Raw genomic sequence first — 25175 nt, forward strand, 5'->3', positions numbered from 1 at the left:
AAAGAAAGAAAGAAAGAAAGAAAGAAAGAAAGAAAGAAAGAAAGAAAAGAAGGGAGGGAGAAAGAAAGGGAGAGAGAGAAAGAAAGAAAGGAAGGAAGGGAGAAATAAAGGGAGAGAGAGAGAGAGAGAGAGAAAGAAAGAAAGAAAGAAAGAAAGAAAGAAAGAAAGAAAGAAAAAGAGAGAAAGAAAGAAAAGGTATTCAGCATGTGAGAGGGAGAATTCTGTGTGTGTGGTTTGGAAGGTGGCTTTGTCACCTCTTTGAATAAGGAGGCCGTCCTGGATCCCGGCAACAAATTATAACGGTAGCTCCAATCCAGAGGATGTGATGCCCTCTCCTGGCCTCTGCACGGATGTGATACACAGATGTGCAAGGACGGAAGACATCCTTCCACGTAAAAGAATGAAACTAGAAATGGCTGAGCCCACCCTGTGACCCGAGGTCTTGAGATCAAGGGCAGCTTTTGGGCTTCGGAGATGTAGCAAGCAGAGACTACCCCAGAGCTAAGGAGCAGGCAGCCTGGCAGAGTTCAGTCATGAGCCTGAAGAACCACTCGGCTTTCCTTCAGGGAGAATTTCCAGCTACGAATGAGGAGCCGGGGAGATGGCTGAGCGCGCTGGTGCTCTCCTAGGGGACCTGGGACCAGCTCTCTGTATCTAAGTGTCTGTAACTGCAGTTCCAGATCTGACACCCTCTGATCTCCTCGGCCACTGCGCACGTGTGGTGCCCTTACATTCATTCGGGCAAAAGCCCTCATACACACAAGACACAAATAAATACTTTTTTGGGGGGGATGGGGGGGTCTGGGTCTAGTTTGAGACAAGGTCTCACATTGTAGCCGTGGCTACCCTAAAATTCATAGAGATCTGTCTTGCCTCTGCTTCCCAAGTGCTGGGATTAAGACATGTGCCACCACACCTGACTGAAAATCAACACATCTTTAAAAAGAACAACAGCAACAACAAACTAAAAATGAAAAGCAGGACTGAGCAGGTAAGGAGACTGCATGGTGTACATGTATGAAATTGTGAAAGAATAAAATGTAGTAATAAATAAGTGTAAAAATAGGATCATTTTTTCCCCCTCAATGTCCTGATCACGTGTGAAGAAAAAGGAAGCCGGAGAGGGGAGATGGTATGTCCCAAGCCCGGGAGACACACTTGGGCCTACAGTCCTGCTTTGACATTTTCATAGCCGTCTTAGGCTTGATTTCTGAGAAAGGAGCAGATAGGGAAAAAACCAAACCGCAATAAAAAGCCTACCCAGACACCACCGTGCCAGGCCGGCGTCCAACACGGGGCTGCAGCGACCCCTGCTGTACCAGGACTGTACAACACCAAAGACGCGAAGCCTGTACTTGAGAGGAAGCCCACCCCAAAACGCCTCCAGGGGAAGACCGGGGACCCTGCTGCAGAACCGCGGTGCCTAGCCCAGCGGCCAAGGATCCAGAGGCAACTGGAAGAAAGAGAAACCCGCCAGGCGAGGCTGCGCAGAGCTAGAAAAGCAGCGTCGGAAGTTCTTGCGGGTGGTTGGTCGGAGAACTGGAAGAGCGGGAGCACGGCGAGCACGGGGAGCACGGCGTGGGGGCCGAGGGCTGGCGCAGGCTGCCCGACCCCTGCCAGAGGTGAGTGGGCTTCCTGCGCAGTGGCTCCAGGGCGTTAGAACCTGCCTAAGGAAGAGATCTGGAATGTGAATGTTGCTGCTGAGAGAACTGACTGGATCAAGCCAGGGACTCAGAATTGAGCCCGGATCAGTCATGGTGGCACACGACTATACACTCGGGAAGTGGAGGCAGGGGGATCCGGAGTTCAAGGTCATCCTCAGCCATGTGTACTAATTCAAGGCTAGTGAGATCCTGTCTCAAGAAACAAAAACACTAATGTTGTAGATGAAAAACTTGATGAGTATATATAATATTACATATAATATTGTATATTAATAATGAGGGCTGGAGAGATGGCTCAGGCTCAGCTGTTGGCAACACTTACTGCTCTTAAGGACAGGTTCCGTCCCCAGCACGCCGTGGAGGTTGCCGATCCTCTGAAACTCTAGTCCAGTGTGGTGTTTTGAGAGCACCAGCCGCACAGGTGGTAGGGAGATACACAAGCGAAAAAAACACCTCTCTGCATGAAATAAACCAATCTAGTTCCTTCTTTTTCTAAAGCAGGGTCTCACTATGTAGTCCTGGCTGTCTTGGAATTCGATATGTAAGGTCAGGCTAGCTTACAGAGTTCCTCCTGCCTCTGCCACCCAGGCCCTGGGATTAAAGGCAGGTGCCCCCACTCCCGGTTTAAAAAAGATGAATGCAATGAAATGTATATATAAGCAGTGGGGCTGCAGTCTGGGAAACAGGACAAAATCACGGAGATTAGCAGCGTTGAGGAGATAGTGAAGAAACTCATGACTGTCCCACCAGACTCGGTGACCCACGCCCATAATCACAGCAGAGACAGGAGGATCTTTGTGAGTTCGAGGCCAGCCTGGTCTGAAAAACCCTGTCTTGGAAAGAAAGAAAGAAACTCATAAATGACTGTGTTCGCCCTGTTGGGCAGATGCAGTGAAGGTTGAGGGTCAGTCTCACCTCAGCTTGGTCCGAATCTTTGGCCAGGGAATGCAGAGACGGGGTGACAGATGGTTTTGTGTATTTTTTATTTTTTTAATGTCTCCACTCTTTTATTCTTTATGTACAAAGACTAGGTGGTCAGCTCCACTGGGTAGTCTTGAATAACCCATTCAGAGTCGCTTAGTCCAACTTAATGAAGCCTATGTCCTTCGGGTACTGACGGACACGCTGCTGCACGAGTTCAGCTCACGTTTTCCCGACCACATGCGGCAGGAGCGAGACCCCTGCCTGAACTTCCGAGGCTGATTCCAGGCCCGGGGCTTGCCCTCCTCCTCACCATGTAATCTGGACGTTAAGGAGCTCTCATTTTCTTCTTCTCTCTCTCTCTTTTCCCCTTGCATGGCGACCAAGAGCTGCTTCCAATGAGCCTACATTTATATACTTTAACTTGCCTCGCATGAGAAGCAGTCTGACGTCCTTTTTTTAAATTTTTATTTATTTATTTATTTATTTTTAATTATAGAAAAAGGGAGGAATGTTAGTGTATAGGCAGCCTGCTTCTGGGTTGCCTAGTAATCTATGATGTCATCATGCATCACCCACCAGGTGTGTGGCAGGCGTGGTTCAGCTGTGCATGCACAAGCTATAAAAGGACCAACATGCTACTTTCTCGATCTCTTTCTCTGCTCTCTTACTCTCTCCGCCTCGCTTTCTTTCCTGGTGGGGCCTCCACCATGTCTCTCTTTTTCCTTTTTCTATCTCTCCACCTCCATCCAATAAGTCTCTTTCAGATCATATCTGTTGTGTGCCTGGCATCATTTTTAAACAAATACTAACAGATCTTGCCTTCAAACAGCCAAGGAGAAAAGGGCTACTTTTATTTTCGAGACGGTTTCTGCGTAGCCTTGGCTGGCCTGGAACTTACAACGTAGACGGGGGTGGGGGAGGGAGGCTCGAATTAACAGAGATCCGCCCTACCTCTGGCTCCTGAGTGCTGGGATCAGCACTGAGGGCCTCGGGGGTGGGGCTCCTCTGCCAAGTTGGCTGCTGGGGAAAGCAGCTCGCGCAAGTGCTGCTGGGAAGCACAGGGAAGATGGCTGCCCTTACTCCGGGCCCACCCTCATTCCCGGGGCAGGCTCATAGGAGGAGCTGGGCCTCACTCTAGACCATATCATTTAGACTCAGCGCCTTAACCTCCGGGGGAAGCTGCCTGGGGTTCTCCTGGCCCGGTGTTCGACACCTGAGGCCACTTGCTGAGTGTCCCTGAGCCTCCAGATGCAGACAAGGACTCCGAAAGCTGCTTCCGTCTACCTCACGAACTCCCCGTCAGGACACTCCGTCCTTCCTCAGTGGTTCTGACACACGTTGGGTAGTCCAAAATTGGCTGTTGCATAAACTCTACCGGCCAACAGATGGCAGCATCTCCCAGCGTCCAGGAACCATCATTTAGGAAATGGATTTCATTATTAAAGGGTTGGCGGCATGCTTTAATCCCAGCGCTCTTGAGGCAGAGGCAGGCAAATTTCCATGGGGTCAAATCCAGCCTAGTCTGCATAGTAAAACCCTACCTCAAGATAAACCTTTTAAAATACTTATTGTGTATGCATGGTGTGGTAGGGTACCCTTGCAAAGGACTACTTTTGGGAGTTCCTTTTCCCTTTCGTTCTGTGGGTCCGGAAATCAAACTTCGGTTGTCTGGCTTGGCGGCATGGCAGAGAATTCAGGGTGCTGGGGACAGATCTCAGTGGCTGAGCACATGTCCAGCAGGCTCAAATCCCGGGGTCCTACACCCAGCAGAGAAAGCTAGCTGTCTGTGTTTATGATCCCTGCTTTCTTGCCTCTCGTTTTCCCCCGGGGTTAGGAGCACCGGCTATTCTTCCAGAGGCAGCTCAAAACGAATGGAACTTCAGCTCTTAGGAGGTGGGGAAGATCCAATTCCCTCTCTGTTCCATGGGACACAAGTGCGTGTGGGCGCGCGCGCGCATGCGCGCGCGCGCACACACACACACACACACACGTTTTTTGTTTTTTAAAAAGATGGTTCCTGATCAGGAGGGGTACAACTGTAAGGTCTTAAGTTTCACTCTGGCTACACGATACCCTACCTCTGTACCACAGTAAGAGACTGTGCAAGTGACTCATGCAAGTCACTCATGCAAGTGACAAGTGTAGGGCCACTACTGGTGTGGCGTCCATCATGAAGACCTTGAGCAAGACTACTGTTTTTCTTCAGGCACCTGACATTGTCACCATGGCTACCGTGCCCCACTGTGCAATTGTAAGAGCTGCCGGGAAAGCTTGCAGAACGGATTGGATGAACTCTGTCACAGCAAACCAGGCCAGGGTTTGGTGGCTGGGGCCAAATCTTGTGGTTTACTTAGAAGAGAGTTAAATCCCAAATGCAGTTAGGTTTAGACATACAGGCAGCCACAGGGCCACAGCAAGCCTGGTGTCCTGGGAGTGGCTGACACGCCTAAGGTGAGGAGCTCTCTCCCATGATCCTGCAGAACTGGATCCAGTCGTGAACACAGCTGGACTCAGTCTTCCACCTGGTCTTCTCAAAGCTCTGCTAGCGGACGTCTCTCTCCCCGAGCTCTTGCCACCCGTCTGCAGTCTTCCCTCCAGGCCTGCCTCTGCCTTTTTCGCCCATCACACTGGGCTCTTGCACCCAACACTGACCACACCCTCTCTAATTATTCCACACCCCAAACCGAACATGCTCCGAAGACCCTGGTCCTCCAGACCGTACCGGCTACCGGTACCAAATGAAGGGCCTCCCCCTTCCTCCCCATCCCCATGCAACAAATTCAAGCTCACTCTTTCTAAATCTTCTCTCTTAACCCAGCATCTTCCGGCTCATGTACCTCAGCAAAGGGCTTGAGAAGCAATCCCAGGCCTTCATCCTCTGTGTTTTGGCCTAAGCTATGACAACTACCCTGGGAGGCGGAAGTGAAGACAAAAACCAGAGTCAAAGCTGCATGAAAATCTAAAGTACTGAGGTCAAAGAGCTTTCCATGTGCAAGTCTGGCGATCTAGAGGCCAGAACATGATCTTCTGAGTGTTGTCTTCTGCCTGCCACATGGGCTGTGTGGCATGAATGTACACACACATCTTAGAAACACAATAAAAGCTGTACTAATAAGACAAATTATTACGTGACCCCTTTCTTGAAAATGATAGGGCGGCAAACCTCAAGGAGAGGCTTCCAGACCACCTCACTTCTCTAGGGTACTTCTGATGGTGGGGACAGAGAAACCTGCTTTATCTGATGTTTTGAGACAGGGTCTCACTGTGTAGTTAGGCTGTCCTGGAACTCACTATGTAGACCAGGGCGGCCTTTAACTCACAGATCCACCTGGCTCTGCCTCTCCCGAGCTGAGACACAAGGTGTGCCTTACCACACGTAGACCCCGTTTTCCCTCATCTTCCATTTGCACACCCTTCTGGTATTCACAGCTCCACACGCCTCCCTGATGCTGTGTTAGTCTCCAGACGCTCCTTATACAGGAAGGTAAACGAAAAAGTAGCTTCAAGAACACCCTAAAACTGACCAGAGCCATTAGGCTCCTCTCCCTGCCCAGCTCCTAGCTGAGGGGCCATGACTCTCAGAGGAGAAAAGGCTGTGACAGCTTTGGGACCAGAGCAGCTGCTTCAAGCAGCAGAACCAGCCGGGCGGGCCTGCTAGATAGGAATCAGCGGAGGCGCCTGAAAAGGCCTCTCCAACCTGCTGAGCTGCCTGCAGGCCATGCGGTGCTCCTGGCTTCTCCCTGGAGTGCCTTCACCCTGGCTTCCCGCCGCCGCTAGCTTTGAGTCATTTCTGCTCCTGTCACTCTCACCCAGATTCCTGTTAGTAAGCCAGGTTAAGACCCACTGCCCCACCCGGCTGGACTTTGGTGGTTATCTGTACTTTACTCTGTCGTGGGCTCCCTATCTGGGGTGATTAGGGCATTTCATCTCCCTGGGAAGAGTTCTGTCACAAAAGGAAGCACCTGGACCTCCACGTGCCGGGACCTACTCTACCATTGCACAAGAGGACCTGGGTGGATCCCTGCCCTTCTCATCTCATTCAGGTGGTCCTTACAGCTGTGGGCCCAAACTGACCTCCACAGCAAACTCCCAAGTCTCAAGAGGAATCTCCCCGCCCGGACTGAAGGCCCAGTTCAGGGTCTACAAACTCTACCCAGCTCTCACCAACCTCCCTTCCACCAGCTACTGGTGTGCAATCAATGATATTCAACTTGCCTTATGCACAAGGCTCTCCTAATGAGAAACCACAATTCGCAGGCTAAGGTCAGCTAACTTCATCCTGAGTTAAGCGCTTTCTTGTTTTAAGCCTTTTTGAAGTATTATCATAAATTAAATAGGGCTCTTGGATAGGATAACCAAAACCCAGGCTCCTTCACTGAAATAAAGGACATCTCTCCTGTGAAACCCCAGGAAAACTACTACCCCACCCAAGAAAAATACTGTCGGGGCCACCTAGCAGGCCCCAGAGGGCTAACGGAGAAGACAATGCATTCCCATTACAGGACGTACAGGCAAGTGTGTAAGCCAAACACTCCACTCTAGCATGGCTGACTTCGGTCAGTAGTACAGGGATATCAGACCCCCTAGGCACGCCCATGAACTGAAGAGCCCCCTCAACCTCGTTTCAGACCATCCAACACTTAAGGTTCCACTGTGATGCCCCACCCTTACAATGACCCCCCAGAGGGCATTTCCTCCTGTCCTGTGTGTACTTCCTGGTTATCAGGAATGTTGGTGCTGTGAAAACTCACGCACCAATGTTTCCATGGAGGTCTGCTGTTTCCTGGACGTAAACAGCACTATGCTCACCATGACAAACCGCTACACCATGCTCGACTGGTTTCTTCTGTAATCCCACCAGCAAGAAACAAGGGTTCTGCCCCCCCCCAACATCCTTGTAAAATACTTGGTTTCTACTTCTCACTGGGCCTGCTACGTCGTGTCATCAGTTCAGCCCTTCACTCACTGGGCCAGAGATGGAGGGAATCACAAGGAACTAAATAAAGAGAGCCTCAAGTCTTAATCTTAACACAAAGGGCCAGGTGGTGGTGCTGGTACACCCACCCGGGAGGCAGAGGCAAGTGGATCTCCGAGTTCCAGGAGGGCGGGGCTACAGAGAAACGCTGACCCGAAGACAAAACCAACCACGCAACCAGTATATGGGCACATGGCCCAGCACCTGTGTGGGTCAGGGCAAGTACAGGGTCCCGGGAACCAACCGCAACTCACCAGACTTTGTGACTTCACTGGAACCAGCTTGCCAGTCTGTGAGCTAGAGCCCTTCCTTCGGAACTGTGTCCTCTCCTGTCAGCTTCCGCTCCCAGGCCATGGGAAAACGAGGATCCTCTCCCCCAGCCTTCATCTCTGACAGTCTCCCACTGTGCCCAGCTACCAGTAATAGGTAATAGGCTGAGTCCATCCATGAAGTCACAGGGCTTTCCAGACCCTCCCTAAACTTTGCATATGCGTGGGCATCTCTCTGGTGCATCTCTGCCAGGCGCCCAGTGTCGAGAAGAGGGCATCAGCTGGATTTGGGAACCTTGCCTGGATTCTTTCAAGGGCACCAAGTGCTCTGACTTCGGAGCCACCTCTCCAGGCCTTAAACTATTTTCCAGTTGTTCAGGTTTTCGAAGCAGAGCCTCACTGCATGGCCCATGCTGGCCTCAAACTCATGATCCCCCTGCCTCAGCCTTCCTGGGATCACAGGCATGTGCCTACCACAAAGAGCTCAAAGTTCTTGATCTGTGTTCATGTGTCTCCCTGTCCCCATGATGAGCTGCTTAAGTTCCTTGGGGCCAAAGCTTAGTTCTCAAATGGATCCTTCTCCATCAGTCCAGGACGGGGTTAAAAGGCCAGTACCCACCAGGAAAAAGGAGGTGGCAGCGGCAGCTGGCGAGCCACACACGGCACCGCACCGGAGAGGCATCTCTTCTTTCCTTGGGAGAATGAAGAACGGGGATATAAAGCCCGTTCCTTTAAACACCAACAACCATTTGTGTGTGTGTACGTATATGTGTATATATGTGTGTGGGGGGGGGACTGTTACACTGTGAATGTTACCAGCCATGCCACCCGACAGCCCCCAGTCTTTCTTTCCAAAAATTACACTTGTGGATGCAGTCCCAGGACAGCCAGACCACGGAGTGTCCCCCCCACCCCCGATCCAGAAAGATCGCACAGACACAGTTTCCACGGAAAACCTTCTATTTATTTGATTAAACAAAAATAAAATAAGCTGCATAGGAACAATTTTAAAGTCCAAAGAGACACCGGCTTTGTTTTAAGGCTGCAGTAGCTGACACAGCATCTCCTTGCTACTCCGGCAGCCTCCTCTGTGGACACACAGATACATTCAGAAGCCTGTTAGCTCACAGGAGGTTTGGAACACTTCTCCACTGCCTCCTCACCTGCTCATTGCCTGTCATGCCTGCGGCTGGCAAGAGTTAACATTTAAGGTTTTACAGGTAAAAGCCCAAAAAGGGGGCAAAGGGAGCTTGCAAGAGAAATAATATTAATAAAGTACACTTTTGCCTTGAGGTTTAGGGGAAACTTCCCTAGCCACCCACTTCCTTGACGAGCTCTGAAATGCCACAATTCCGAAAGTGGCAGAGGCAGCTGGAATCCCGGGTGGGCTTGCAGTGTTCTGCCACCAGGAGGGGAGGGGCAGTGTGTTCCTTCCCTAGGCTTGGTGAGAAGAGGGCACTTGGTCACTCTCAGGCAACACAACACTCCTCTGGATCCCACCCAGAAATGTATTTACTTTTCTTAAAAAAAAAAAAAAAAAAAAAAAAAAGACCCAACTGAGTCATGTAGTCTATAGTTTCATAAAGATTAAAGCTTCTTTTCCTTTTTGGCTGACCAGGCATGATAGCTAGTGGATAAGTATTAAACAAGCTCCATTAAAACAAACCGAACAACCCTCCCACCCACAACTACGTGTAACATGCTAGTTAAACATGCTAAACCACCCACCCTCACCAGCATCGAGGTTAAGGGGAAAGACACTTTACCACGCTAAAAACAAGAAAGCCCCACACAGCGTCCCTCTGAAGGGACAGCGACAGACTGCCAGGAACACGAAGAGCCATTGCAAAGCTGGTTATAAAGAAAGTAAACGCACTGCCGCGTGGGCGTCACCATTCAGCCAGTGTGCTCTGAGATAGCCGTAAGACAGGACCTGAGCTCGAAGTTAATACAATCATTAAAAGGAGGTCTAAGACCATGTGAATACACAAAAACATTTAGAACCATCATTGGTTAAATGATGATGGAAAACAGCCCACCAGGCTGGATTGTTAACCCGTAAGACCAGTTTTAAAAATAGACATTATTGAGGTATTTCTTCACGGTGACGTTTATTTATTTATAAACCCAAAACCCGGCTACTCCAGTGGCCTTCAGGATTCACTCACTCAGGGAGGCCAGAAGGTTGCCGGGGATGTACAGAGGTAGAAGGCTAACAGTACAGCATTTCCTGATAATGTGCTTTTCAAATTTATCAAGTATTCAACAAACAAGAAGGGGGGGTTAGAAGGGGGACAACAAATGTCAAAATGTTGCCTTTGGTAGGAAGAACAAGTCAAAACAAAGAGCAATGTCACCAGTCGCTGTAGAAAGAAATGGCTGCACCATGGTGACGGTGATCCTGCTGGGTGCAGACAGCCTCAAATACAATCACAAAGTCACAGATTCTCATTCCCTTCACATACCTGATGCTCCCCACCAGATCTTTAGGGCTCCCACTAAAAGGGCATGTTTGGAGACACTCCAGACAGATAAAACAGCTTTCTCTTGAAGAGAAGAGAGACCTAAAGGCCTTAAATTGAGTACAGTTCTCCAGCAGGTCAGAGCAGGCCCGAACACTGTGCACAGAACTGGGCTTGTGGCAGGGGAAAGCGGGATTGGCTGACAACTACTTGGGGGATCGACTCCATCTCTTGTTCAAGGCCAAATATTCTCTGCTGGAGTAAATCAGTTCTAGATTCCTGAACATTGTCTTCTGGAGGCGGACCCCATGGCTGCCCGCTCGCCAGTGGACTAACCCTAACCCTTTCAAGACCCATCAGGTGCTGATGTGAGGTAGAGGACTTTTTGCCAAAAGCGAGGTAGAAAAATCAATGAATGAAGCAGTGTGGTGAAGGGCCGCTGTGTCCCGTGACCCTGGACCACGTGAAGCCAGAGAAAGGCCCCGCACAGGTGATGGCGTCAACCTTCATACAGCCCGAGACTGTCAGAACCTCTTTGGGAAAGATGTTCTAAATAAATACATTTTGGCACCACTGTATGTATATATATATTTATATGTATATATATGTATCTCTCAAATGACAGGAAAAACAAGCCTAAAACTTTGGCATACCTTTTACTACCTACCAGAACACAGCAACCCCAGAATCTTCCAAACCCAAAAGACAACACACAAAGAGCATTGTGCTGCTTCCAGCTTAAAAGACTTCTCGATTCAAAGGATCAAGCTTTGGCTTAACTAGAGTGAAACAGCCTGAGCCGCCAATCTCTCGGTGCCTCCATCCTGGCAACCTCTTTGGCCCAAGGCTAAGTCCAGTTCGGTTTAGGGTACCCTTGTATGCTTCCCCAGGTAAGTTAGACTTAAAAAGGGTACTGACTGGGGAAGTTTAGTGCACTTGGGGGATAGCCCAGACTACTGAGCTCCAAGCCAAACTGAGAAGCCACCTGCCAGGCACGCAGCACCGGTTCGGAGGCAGACAGGGCGGCTTCTCGTCGACACATTTAGACACTAGTGATTAGTTTCAGGCTCTACTTTTGGGATGTTACCCAGGCAGTAACTAAGTGTTTAATACTGGAATTCCAACGGGGCTTCACCCTCTCCAGTTCCTGCCACCTGGCCGGGAGAGCTCTACTCGGACCACGACCTGTCTGTCTCTCTCTCAGAGAAAGTTTCCTTTCATCCACATCACCCAGGATGTCTCTTTCCTGTCCCGCCTGGGCATCGCGCCTCAGCATGGGCAGCAGGTGCGAACCAACCGTGGCTCGTGTCCTGACATGGGGCAGCCCACATCACACAATAAACACTCTCCAAATGCTTAGCACCAATTCCCCCACAGGCCAGGCGTCAATCTTGGGCAGCTACAAATGGCCCCTTGTTTTAAAAACAAAAGTCCTCCAAACATGACCACGTTGCTCAGAAGGCAACCGCAGGCCATTCTGAATAAAGAAAGGCAGAGCGCCACGGACCTCCGGGGACACGCCCACTTTTCTCTGCGCCCGAACTTGTCTATCCATTTACTCATTAAGACTCAACCATCTCAGCCACGAGGCGGGAACCTAAGCCCTCAAAGTCGAATCCTAAGTAAAATGCCAAGTATTTTATTTTTGTTATTCACCAGAAAAAAAAAAAAAATCTCACCGAAGAGGCAGTGCCACAGGGGAGCTGTGAAGAGGAATATGAAGATAAATGGAACAGAACTTAAATAGCATTGAAAAACAGCTTTTCCCCTGGGCCACAATTAAAAGCAGGTTTCTGAGAATGTTATCAAGATTCATTTCTTCAACTGGAATCACCACTTAAGGATGTAAAGCCAGCTGTATTTGAGTGTTTAGGGGCAATTTGTTGGGAAGGCTGGGAAGAGTGGGGAGAGACTGCCTCCTGTGTACCCTGTTCTACGAAAGAACCAGTTTTAACACTTTGGGGGCAAAACAGAGACCAAGGGAGTATGTATGAACGGGGGAAGAAGCTATTGAATTTTAAAAGGAGTTTCTCAATTAGCAGCCCTCCTTCCCACCCCCAGGACCCGGAAGTGGGGAGTCGGCAGCTGAAGCTACCTTTGGGGCTGCTTGATGGTGTGTCATTCTCCCTGGTGAAGCTACTCCAGCACCCGCTTCCCTGTTTAGATCACCCAGAAGCGCTGAAATTAAAACCATGTGATTCAGCACCACAGTTCATACTGGCAAGTTAGCTGTGCCAATGCGACCTGATTGACCCATCACAGCACCCATCGTCACCTTTCCTCCGGGGTGACAGGAAGTGAACTGATGCAGCTGTTAAGTCTCATTTTAAAACCAAATCCACTGTGGGCAGGAACGCATCTTTTGGTCTGTTTCTGGCAGTTTTCCGTCCTCAGCCAGCGAAGAGAGCCCTTTTCGAATCTGGTCTGATCTCAGTAGTGAGGGAAGAGTACAGAGGCATGATGGGCCCTCACTCTCAGACAGTCGGTGTCGTGGAGAAGGCCCAACCTGTAGCTTACAAGGAATTAGCCCTCAGTCCACACACCCCCACGTCTCTATTCTTTGGTACAGGTTTAAAAAAGGATATATACTGTGTCCTGCACTTCCTGTTGGGGTGATTTGGTTTACATATCCTTTACATTCAAAGGCCTTTGAGGAAGGGAGTGGGATTCATGTTAATCTGGAGGTCCCACTGCACTCAGGTCCAATGATCCTGAGAAAGAGACCTGAGCCAAGGGGTTGGGGATGGGGTGTTCCTACTTGTCATTCAAACATTCTTCAATATTCCCTGAACTTCCAAAGCAGGAAAACAAATTGTGCTTTTCAAATAAAAGTTTATCCCTTTGCCTAACACACATTCTCACAGAAAGGTCACCCGGGGCAAGGCCCCCCACCCTCCTGAACAGTCCCTGATATGGGGGTGTCTTGCTTCTCCAGCACCCTCCACTTCTGTGGCACCCCGTCCACATCTGAAAAGCCTCTCTCTGAGAACAAGGTTAACTTATTTCCTTCTACATCAGTCTTTACAAACAACAGAACACCAACAGTTAACTTTTGAGAACATTTTCAACTGAGAGTCCTGAGCTAAATCTATTTCTTAGAAAGCAAACTGGGAAGAAAAGTTTCCCTGGGATGTCATGTGTCAAGTCCAGCTTTTCTCCTCAGACGAAGATGGCTTTAAAACACGCATGCACGCACACACACACACTCTCGCTCACTCACTCTTGAGACCTTCCTTAACAGAAACAAAGCTTAGATACCCTAAAATACGAATGGTCTGCTTTTCTTGGCTAGCAAGCCACAGCCATATCTCCTAGGGATGAAGATGTTAGACACGCTGAGGTAACCAGAGAACAGAGAAAAGCTCTCTGTTGCAACATTTAAAAAAAAAAAAAAAGAAAGAAAGTTTTTACCCCCCCCACAAAAGAACAAACCACACAATCTAACCCCACACAAACACAGTATTCTCAAGAACACAAATATACTAGAATTATGAATTTTAAATCCTATCTTTCCAACATCTTATATTTTTCTTTTTTACTTAGTAGTTTTTGGGTTTCCTTGGCTCAATCTACAAAATGCACCCCATCATATGCTTTCAGTGGCCAGGGTTGTAGGAGTGCTGGCCTGTGCATCACATGCCCTCGAGGGAAGGGAATGTGACCTCCGAGGAGCAGCAAAGAGGACTGCTACAGAAGGAAATGCAAAGATTTGAGGTAGATAGAAATTATCACTTCACAGGCTCAATCCCTGCACAAAAGAGAATTACATTCATCTGTAAAAAAATAAAAATAAAAATAAGATGAGGTAGGACTTAAGCAATGTTGTACTTTTGTTGTCTTAAAAAAAAAAAAAGAAAGAAAAAGGGAAAGGAAGAAAAGAAATATCCCTGAGACAATTTCTTCTTTGAAATTAAAAGAAAAAAGAGAGAGAGAGAGAGAGAAAGAGACGCACACACACCCTGACCACAGAAACCCAGAATACGAGAGATTAGAAGATGAGGATTCGATTGTTGCCGAAGTCCACCACAACGATCAAGCCATCCGGCGTGACTGCAATACCCGACGGGCGGTCCATCTGCCCGAAGCCAGTGCCTTGAGCACCAAACTTGCACAGGAAGCTGCCATTGGCCTCAAACATCTGCACCCGGTGATTTCTGGAATCGGCCACGATGATCCGCCCTTCCTGGTCCACGGCCACACCCTGCGGTCGAAGGAACTGCCCATTGCCGGTGCCCTCTGAGCCCAAGAAGCGGGCAGACTGGCAATCAGGGTGAATGACCAGAAGCCGGTGGTTGTTGAAATCGGTGACCACCAGGTGACCTTCCTGGTTGAAAGCCACGCCCCGTGGAGAGTCAAAGTGCTTCCAGAGCGACCCCTCGAAGCCGTACTTATTCAGGAAGACCCCATCAGGCCCAAACAGCTGGATTCGGTGATTTCGGGTATCTGAAACCAGGATCTTGCCCTCAGAATTCACTGCTACATCCCAAGGGTAGTTAAACTGCCCATTCTTGGTTCCTTTCTCACCAAACTTAAGGAGGAACTGGCCCTCAAAGGTGAAGACCTGAATGCGATGATTGTCTTTGTCGGCCACTATGATCCTGCGGGAGGCGTCGCAGGCCACCCCAGCTGGCCGGTCAAACTGCCCAGGCCGGGAACCCAGGGCACCAAACTTGTGGTGGAAGGAGCCACAGGGCTTGAACACCTGGATTCGGTTGTTGCTGCGATCGGCCACGATGATGTAGCCCTCCTTATCCACACACACGCCCCAGGGCCTGCAGAGCTTGCCTTCCCCGTCGCCCTCGCTGCCAAAGCTCAGCCCGGGGAGCCCGATGCCCACGTAGCTGCGGCCCGACTTGACCACTACCTTGAAGGGGCTGTTCTCTATGTGCTGGTTGCACAGCATCACGGACACCAGGTGCTCGCCCTCCAGCTGGGGCCGGTAGCTCACCACGTACGTCCCATTCTGCTGATCGCTCACTTCTGCGCCGAACAGGTTTCCATCGGGGCCCAGGACCACAGCCGACATCAGGTCGCCGCCCGAGAGGCGGGGCTCGCCATCATGGTCATAGCCTATGACGGTGAAGGAGGCCACCTTACCCTGGAGGGCTCGCTTGATGCCATCTCCCGTGGCCTTGGTGAGCGGGGCAAAGGACCCGCTGCTGACAAAGCCAAAAGACTTGAGGGCAAGGTACAGGGCCTGGTCAGGGGGTGTGAACATGACTCGGTCATCCTCTTGGGGCTGCAGGAGGCTCCGGATGGTCTTGAGCTCCTGCACCTGGGCCAGCATGCGGTCTCGGGCCAGCAGGACGTCCAGGGCGCGGCCCTCTTCCAGGACCTGCTGGACAGCGCTGATGGTGCTCTCCAGCTTGTTGAGACTCTGGCGCAACTTCTCTACCTGCAGGTACAGAGACTTGGCCTTCACCTGGCGGATCTTCTCCACCTGCAGAAGGGAGAGAGGAATTGGGACAGAAGATGAAACCAAGCGCAGACAGCAGGGTGAGAAACCCACACTGAGATCTGGACCGGAGGCACCAAGTGTGTGCTATGCGGAAGTAGGAGGTGATTACCTCACAAAACAGAAAAATTTCCTTTCTCTTTTCTTTTGCACTCAAATCTCAATAGTCCCCTATTCTAGGCAACCTGACCCGAGGGCCCCACGTAAGTCAATTCCCGTGGTTTGCCAGGACCGCAAAGCTGAGAGCTACAAGGTCGATTATGATACAAGGACCAACTTTTCTGAGGTCTGGATTTAAAAATAAACACATTTTATTTTGTGTTGCGTGTGTGTGTGTACATTGAGTGCATGTGCCCACAGAGGCCAGAGGTGCTGGATCTCAGGGAACTCAAGATTCCAGCCCTGTGGAAGAGCCTTACGTGCTTTTAACCTGCTTTCCACACTTAACACACATACTCTCACTCAGTCTTACTACTTTGTTTCATTGTTGTCTGGGAGGGGGTTCTGGGTGTTGGATCTAAAATCACGTAGCCTTGGTTAGCCTGAAACTCACCATGTAAAAGTGCAGGCTGGACTTGAACTCACGGGATCCACCTGCTCTGAGCTCCTCCAGTGCAGGTAACTGAAGGACACGTGCGGCCACCACACTGGGCCTGACTGGTCTGAATGGTCAGTTTGGTAAAAACCACATTACCTGGGCAGGCAGTCTCAGCCAGGGATTGCCTAAACAATGCTAGCCCAGCCTTCCAGGCTTGTCTGTGAGGGAGCTTTCCCAACTGGGTTAACTGAGGAGAGGACTCGCCCTGAGCACTACCACACAGACTCCCTACGCCAGCGTAGGTGTGATACAGACTAGCCACACCATGCTGCTTTGACTTCTCCACAACACTGGACTAGGTAACAAAGGATAACTCTCTCTTTGCCAGGGATTCTATTGCACCTACAGAAATCACCCTGGAACAATGGGTTATATGAGACCCTTCCTCAGTAGAACAACAACAACAAACAAGCCAGTAAGATGGATGAGGTGGAGGGGCCCTGCAGGGGGCTGGAGGTCATTCAAGGGGGTTGGCTGCAGTTTGTTAGTTGTGCTCAAAGAAAAAATAAGAAATTAGATTCAGGGATCTCAATCTCTCTACCCTCTAGCCTTCCTTCTATCTAGTGATAGGGGGTGAAACAGTGGGACTAAAGGACAGGATGAACCTACCAAGTACCAAAGACTAGCTACAAAGAAGAAACAACAACAACCAACAATCAGATTGAAGGATCTCTCTCTCTCTCTCTCTCTCTCTCTCTCCCCCCCCCCCCCCATCTAGTGTTGGGGGTGATGGCACGGAGGATAAAGGGTGGGGGGGGAAAAGAACCCATAAAGTAGCAGGGACTGGCTACAAGGGAAGTCCTTTAAAATAAATTAATTTTATGGGTATTTTTGGGAACTAAGATGCTATCCCTACCACAGTACTGCACCAAAACAAGCTACCCCAGGAGGCATCTTGGGGAGGGGGGTGTTTTTTTTGTTTTGGAGACACAGCTTCTCTGTGTACCCTTGGCTGTCTTGGACTATCTTTTTTTTTTTGGGGGGGGGGGCGGTTTACAGGGTTTCTCTGTGTTAACAGTCCAGGCTGGCCTTGAACTCGCTTTGTAAACCATACTGGCCTCAAACTCAGAGCTCCGCCTGCCTCTGCCCTCCAAGTGCTGGGACTTAAGGCATGCACCACCACACACGGCTTTTTTGTTGTTGTATTTCGAGACAGGGTTTCAGGAAACAGGCTCAGGAGGCCTCTTACAAGTCAGCTTTGCAAAACGCCACACCTCCACTGTAACATCTGGGTTCAGAACAGTCGGGCTGAGTACCAGCCTCTAGGAGCCATGGCTGGCCATTTTTATCCCACAGCCCACCAATACGCTGGGCACTCTTCCCTGCCTTCAACATTCCGGAAGAAAGGAAACACACACCCCTCCCAAGTGGAGGCTTTCCACATGGGGTCAAGAAGTACAGCCAGCCAGGACACCCAAAGTAAGGACTGTTTCCTACCCAGCCCTCTGCTAACAGGAGTTCTGATTGTCTCCCTCTTGTCTGCCTCCTTTCCAGGGTGAGCAGAGAACCTGAAGCCCGTCCTTCTCGGCCACCCAGGCACCACTCAAAGGGTCTTTTGCAGCTTTGCTACCTGAGTGACACCCAGCATTCTGGGGACACTCCCACCCTAAACTTTCTGGGAGATTACCAACTGTTTCTAAACTTGGAGCTTGGGCCTCAGGTCTTGAGACGAGGCTGGGGTTCCGTGCAGGCCAGGCCTGGGGAAGCCAGCTGGGGGGGGGCACCCCATTACCTTCCACAACAGCTCGCACTCACGCTCCTCCAGAGCCTTCTTGTGGCGAGCTGTCACGGCCTTGACCTCCGACTGGACCACCTTCGCCTTCATTTCCACCTGTTCTGCCACCGTCTGTGCCTGCTCGATGCTCAGCTGGAAAAGCAAGCAGAAACCTTGAGCTTTAGAAGGGACCTCACTTAATGCCTATGCTCTTACAGCTCCCAACAGACCTGCAGGGCTGGTGCTTAGACCCCACCGTAGGCACCTCCTGCGGTGTAATTGAGAGTTGCTGGCAAGAGCTGAGTCTGTGTCTCATAAGAGGCAGCTCTGGTGAGTATCAGACTATTAAGAGACACTCTGGCAAAGGAGCAGCCAGCATGGCTGGCTTTGTGTTCAACAGTGGGAACGGGTGCCAGCTGTAAAGACTCTGTCTCTGGGCTTGCTACAGAATTCCTGGACGTACTGCCCCACACCTGAGAGAAACCCTGCAGGTCAAGCAGGGCCTCTTGGCAGAGAGGGGAGAAGGACCGCACAGGTTGGCAGTGGCTTTTCCACCACATTTGCATCTGCCGTCGGCCATCTCCCCTGAGCCAACATGAACCAACACAGTGTGCACTCTGGGAGTATCACCTCATCTAACCTAAGAAAGCCATCTATCACGCCCTGCAGCCAGGGGCCCTATGCCTTACAGTACCAGCTCCAGCACCAGCCAGCTCAATCAGACATATTGTTCATAAAAAATTAATTTGGACAGAAGGCCTGGTGTGTTCGTTAATATTACATGAAGTGTCTCAAAAAAGCTGCAAGGATTTCTTTGAGACACCGAGGAACTAAATGAGGATTTTGACCCGACTGTCAGAGGAACCCATTTTTAAGCAGATCCAACCAGGTGGGTACAGAAAACATAAGGCACAGCGCCAAACTGATAGGAAGCAGTGACAGACACCTGCTTGGGCAGAGGGCTCCCAGGAGAAGACATGGAAAGTGATACAACCCAACTAGTAGGTCTTCAGCAACTCAGGCTGGTGAGCTAACCCAGGTTCAAATCCCAGCTCCCACTACTTCTAACCCTGGTCAAAAGGCTACTAACGTGAGAGAAACCCAAGAGAACGCACGCAGAGCCAAACATGGCTGTTATTCAGGGTTCAGCGCCTGGCTGATAAATGAGATGTGTTAAGAAATAGGTCTGTGGACCATGCTTTTCCTTTTTAATTATACTCATTTACCTATCACACCTGTGCGCGCGCACGTGCCTGCACCATAGTTCACGTGTGTTAGTCTAAGGACACTTTGTAGATGCCAACCTCTCTCTCCACCATTCGGGTCCCAATGACAGATATCCAGTCACTGGACTTGGCCCACTGAGCCTACTCCAACTCACAGTTCTCATTTGGCCAAGAACAGAAACTACCGTTGGTGACTGTGACCCAGAATTCTCATCTTCTGAGACAAGCTCTGCAGGCACCCTGCAGCCCATCCTGCCCGCAGAAAGTCTATGGTGCTGCGGGTCTACCCATCATAGCTGCTTATCCAAAAGACACAAGGCCTGCAGTCCCTTCTACAGACACTCTTCCCTGCCAGGAAGTCCGGTACTTCCTGCTTGCTCTGTGGAGCATGACTGGGGCTCCTGCACGCTCCCTCCTGGCCTGGAGAGATGGCACTTCAATCCTGAGCAAGCCACACTCAGTGCTCCTCTAACGAGCGCCTGCTGGCTTTCAAGCAGCTGCTCTTCAATCCCAACCCCTGTGAGGTGTTAGTCACAGCTGGCTCTAGGCGGCCTGTAAGTTTAAGTTCAGCTGAGGAATCTCTCCACTTTATTCCTAAAGCTGAAAACGGCCAATTCCTGTCCTTCAAGTTACCGTTCCACCTTAATGTTTTTTCTGAAACAAACGGTTTTTAATTTCTTTTAGACTTAGTTCATGACTGACTGTTCTGCACGAATGCGTGTATTATGAGTCATGGGTATGCCCAGTGCTGGCAAAGGGTCAGAAGAGGACATCAGATCCCTAGAACTAGAGTTACAGATGAACTACCGCATGGACACAGGGATTGAACCTGAGTCCTCTGCAAGAGCAACGAAGCTCTTAATCACTGAGCCAGCTCTCCAGCTCTCTACCTTAGTTTTCTTAAGGATTTGGTTTTATTGTTTTAAGCAGCATACACCAAGAGCTTCCCTAGCCAGATGTCCTGGCCCACACCTTAATCCCTAGAAGGTGTGCGGGAAGGGGTAGAGAGAAAGGTGGACCTCTGAGGTCTAGAACAGCCAAGGGCTACATCTAGACCCTATCTCTCAACAAACCAAAAACAGATAAAATAAGTAAAACAAGTACAGAATTTAATGAGCAACGACCCTCTTTTTCAGATGGGTCACTAACACCCACAGAGCCAACTACAAGCTGCAGGGCTATGGTTTTACTTCTCTTTCAAGACAAAGCAGGGCCTCTCTGTGTAGCCCTGGCTGTCCTGAAACAAGAATTAGTAATGTGACAATCCTACAGCCCACCACATGAAACACAGCTAACAATCAACTGCAGCTCCAGTTCCAGGGTGCAATGCTGCCGTCTGCTTCTATGGGCACCAGGCACTCATGTGGTATATTAGCTTTGCTGGCCAAACACCCACAAATATAGTAATGTTTTTAATTTTAAATAAACGAGCCGTGTACAGTTGTGCACACCTGTAATCCCAGCATTTGGGGAGGCAGAGACAGGCAGCTCTCTGTGAGTTCGAGGCTAGCCTATAAAGCGAGTCCTAGACAGCAAAGGATACACAGGAAAACCCTGTTGGGGACGGACGGACACACACACACACACACACACACACACACACACACACACACACACACCCCTATGTTCAATGGGCAAGGACCCACATGGTGTAAGAAGAGAACGGAATCCTACAAGCTGTTCTGACAACCATATTTATCAACAAAATATTACATCCCCACGGGGGGAAAAGCCGTGACGCCAGCTCCCCTTGAAGTCTTCAACGCACTGGAAGGGCCCTCGTGCTGCTGGGGTTCCCTTTTACAGGAATGTATATCTCAAGAGCTCGTGAGTGAGACTCAAAGCAGGCTGCAAGCTCAGTTGTAACCCAGGAACTCCGAATGGTAGTCAACAGGCACAGAAGTAACTTCAAAAGATAAAACCAGATGGTGGTACACACCTTTAATCCCAGCACTCAGATCTTAGTTTGAGTTTGAGGGCAGCCTGGTCTACAGAGTGAGTTCCAGGACAGGCAAGACTACACAGAGAAAGCCTGTCTCAAAACAAACAAAACAAACAACAACAAAATACAGTACAAAAATAAAACAAATCTAAAAATCCAGATGCTTGTGGGTAATAATTCCCACTATTCAAACACACTACCACATTCTAAAAGTCAGTGTCAGACAGGATGGCTGCTGGTAAGAAATGCCCTCAAAGGGAGGCCGACCGGGCTTCTTATACAAGATGAAATCCTGGCTGTGAGTCCTGGGTCCTGGCAGCAACACAATCACAGAAACTCGATCAGTGACTGTGGCAGAGACTCCAAGGGGAACAACAAGCAGCGAATCTTTCTATGCTTTGATTATTTAGGGAAGTAAGGAGGGGCGCACCCGTGAGCATACAGATCAACCTCGGTGTCCTGGGTTGCTCAGAAAATCTTTTTCCAAATGAAGCTGGAAGGCTGAAAAGTGTAACTCACTAGAAAAAGTGAATACTACGGGGCCCCCTCCACTCTCGGCAATCCCAGTGCTCCAAAGCAGGGCTCAGAGCATCTCAGAGACCGGCCGGGTCTACAGAAGTTGTGTAATGACACCCTAATGTTGAAAGCTGGGGCAGTTTGCTGTAGAGGTGAAGGTGGCTGGCAGGACCACCCTGCAGCCGTCAGTACCCGGACTATGAAACCCGACTGTGAAACTCAGCCATGCTCAAACAGCGGTGCAGACTTTGTAAGGAGGACAGAATTCCGTTAAGGGACCTTTATAAATATAAATTAACAGGGCAAGAGAGATGGCTAGGACTGACCCGGGTTCAATCCCCAGCACCCACGTGTACCTCAAGACCTGGCACCCTCACACAGACATACATGCAAGCAAAACACCAATGCTCATAAAGTAAAAATAAACAAATCACTTAAATACATATTTAACTAAGGGCCTCAAGTCTATATAATGTTTTCAAAAGATACTCTCATATTAGAAATTGCAGCTATCCTCTGGGTAAATTTTTATGAAGATTTATTTATGTGTATGCATGTACATGCATGTGTATAAATATTCATGAAGGCCAAAAAGGGGGCATCAAAGAGTTGCAAAGAGCTGTCCAAAATCTAAAACATGGTCCTCTGATTTAGGTCTGTGCCCCGGCCCCCCCCAAGACAGGGTTTCTCTGTGTAGCCTTGGCTGTCCCGGAGCTCACTTAGTAGACCAGGCTGTCCTGGAACTCAGAGATCTACCGGCCTCTGCCTCCTGAGTACTGGGCGTGCAGCGCTGGCACCCGGCTTCAAGTAAGGGATCTTTTCTGCCTTGACTGAGCCATTTTATTCACGAGCATGTATGTGTATCTCATGCTCGCAGCGGCTACAGAGCAGATGCGGGTGTGCCACCCGGTGCAGGTGGCGGGGGTCCTCTGTGAGTAGCAAGCACCATCGACTGATGGCTTTTAAATGTCTGGTGTCGCGAGTGGCCTCCCCCCCCCATTACTGCATCCAGCGGCTTACCCATCCTTCCAGGGCTCAGGGACCAAGGCTTACTGCATATACTCTCAATGTGCAAACTTAAACATTTCTCCTGGAAAAACAAAAGGCATGGCCACGCAGGCTGGAGCACACCTACACACCCCTAGCACTCAGGAGCTCGGAGGACAATGTTTCTCCTCCACAACCTGTTTCAGCAACACAGAGCCCTGGTCTTGCCCAGCAGCCCAGGTGCAAACATTTGTGCGCTGTGAAACCGGGCCACACCAGCCTTCTGTCCTTGGGGACTACCACACTCCGTGGTTTACCTAGCACTTACGGCTTCATGGGCAAGTCAGCTGACCTCACCTTCTACCTTGGCTTCCCTCCCCCGATCTATGCTGGCACCCCAGGGAAGGGGCACGCGGAGCAGTTACAGAACACACACATGTGCGCACACACAATCTGTACAGTGTGCCTCCAACCCAATGCAGGCACCCGCCTGCCACCCTGCTCCTCTAACCCAGCACGCCACACAATCTCCAGATCAACACTGGACACTGACCACCAACCAACAGCCCCCGTGGTCTATGCTTGAGTATCCTGCTGAGACAGTTGAGCAAGATACCAAATCTCCTACCCTCGACTCTTTTCTTCACTGAAAACACAATCTTTTAAGTATGTGAGAGTTCGCCATCTTAAGCACTCACTTTAAGGCGACAACAAACTTCTAAGTCTTTTATATCTCACTGTTTTCTTGCACATATGCATGTGTACCTTGTGAGGTATCAAGACCCCTGGAGCTGGGGTTATAAGTGGTTGTGAGCTGCTGTGTGGGTACTGCAAAAGCCCGGGTTTAACGGATGAGCCATCTCTGCAGGACCCCTCCATCAAATCCTGAGAAGACATTTCTTTCCCCTGGGTGAATGAGCCCACAAAACACAAAGAATGTACTGCATAAGCCAGGCGGTGTTGGTGCCAGCCTTTAATTCCAGCACTGAGGAGGCAGAGGAAGAGGCAGGCAGGTCTCTGTGAGCTTGAAGGCAGCCTGGTCTATAAAGCAGCCAGGGCTACACAGAGAAACACTGTCATAAACAACAAAATGAAACAAACACAACCCCCGCCCCATCCCCTGGCCTGCCTGGGTGCTCAGTCTCCTTGCAGAGAAAGGAGGGCTGGACTCAGGGGCACCCACCTTTAATCCCAGGAGAGCTAGGAGGACCTTTGTGAATATGAGGCCTGCCTGGTCTAGTTCAACAACAGCCAATAGAAAAATCCTGTCTCAATTTAAAAACAAAATGCCAGGGGCAGCAAGAGGACATTTCATTTAAGATCATATGGAGGCCTAGAGGGCAGGAGAGGTTTCGGCAGTCCTCTGAGCCTCTCAGCTCTGAGTCAGACACAGTGGCCAGAAACACCGTATCCAGGAGACAGGGAGAAACAGTTCCTGGGGAATCCTAACTGTAACAGCATGAAAGAAAACACTGGGCACAGTATCCGTGAAGATACAGACCTGTCACCACAGAGCAAACAATGGAGATATAGTAACTTAAGAAGCACCCAGGGGCACTACACAGGCCTTTTGTTTTTTTGTGTTGAGGTGGGGCCTCATGTGGCCAAGGCTTGCCTGGAATTCCAGAGTTCCAGGTCAAGGGACACCAGGCCCCTCGGCCCTTCAGGCATTTTAAAAGAAGGCTGGAAATTGGGCTCACTGCTCAAGAGCACTGGCTACCCCTGCAGAGAAGCCAGGTTCGGTTCCCAGTGCCTATATAGCAAAGTCAACTACCTGTAACTCCCAGCTCCAGGGGACACACACAGAAAAAAACACACACATGAAATAAAATAAAATCTTTTCAAAAATAAATGGATAAATTAAAGTACCAATCCTGGTGGCAGGATCTGACACTCCAGATGTTTTTTTGTTTTTTTTTTTTTTTCTCTTTATATATTCTATGTATGAGTACTCTATCTGCATGTTCACCTGCATGCTTGAGGGCACCAGATCTCATTACAGATGGTCGTAAGCCACCATGCGGTTGCTGGGAATTGAACTCAGGACCTCTGGAAGAGCAGCCAGTACTCTTAACTTCTGAGCCATCTCTCCAGCTGTAGATATATTCTTTAACCTATATTTGAACATCAGGTGGAGGTGGGGAAGCATGGAAAAGTCTAAGTAATCAGGAAAGACCGCTTCCATGTCACACGAAAAGACTGATGGCGACTGAAAAATGTATTCAATAAACCCTGCCAACTCGGCTGGGCGTGGCAAAACAAAACCCTACTAAATTACCGACGTGGTGTTTTTAATTCCGTAGCAGAACGCCCCCCCCAGAGATGACTTCAAAAAACTTTAACACGGAGTAATTCAAAATACAAATACCAAGCTTCCTCTATGGGTTTCTTGTCTTTTTGAACGCACAGTGTAATTCATGGGGGGGGGGGGGGGGGGGGGGGG

At 49.8% G+C, this 25175-nt stretch overlaps 1 protein-coding gene across 1 annotated transcript in view; it reads right to left on the bottom strand.

Annotated features, from left to right (window-relative positions):
• Window positions 1-14282: 14282 nt before the first annotated feature.
• The window catches only part of Trim71 (tripartite motif containing 71), a gene marked incomplete at its 5' end in the record, with an annotated part of 45803 nt that continues 34910 nt past the window's right edge, over window positions 14283-25175 (bottom strand). Inside the window, 2 exons of the mRNA XM_055601543.1 lie at window positions 14283-15734; window positions 18080-18214. Of these exons, the coding sequence (XP_055457518.1) occupies window positions 14283-15734; window positions 18080-18214 (1587 nt within the window). The remainder of the gene's footprint in view (window positions 15735-18079; window positions 18215-25175) is intronic.

Source organism: Psammomys obesus, unplaced genomic scaffold (genome assembly GCF_907164565.1).
Source record: "Psammomys obesus unplaced genomic scaffold, mPsaObe1.curated_primary_1811, whole genome shotgun sequence".
Classification (NCBI taxonomy): Eukaryota; Metazoa; Chordata; class Mammalia; order Rodentia; family Muridae; genus Psammomys; species Psammomys obesus.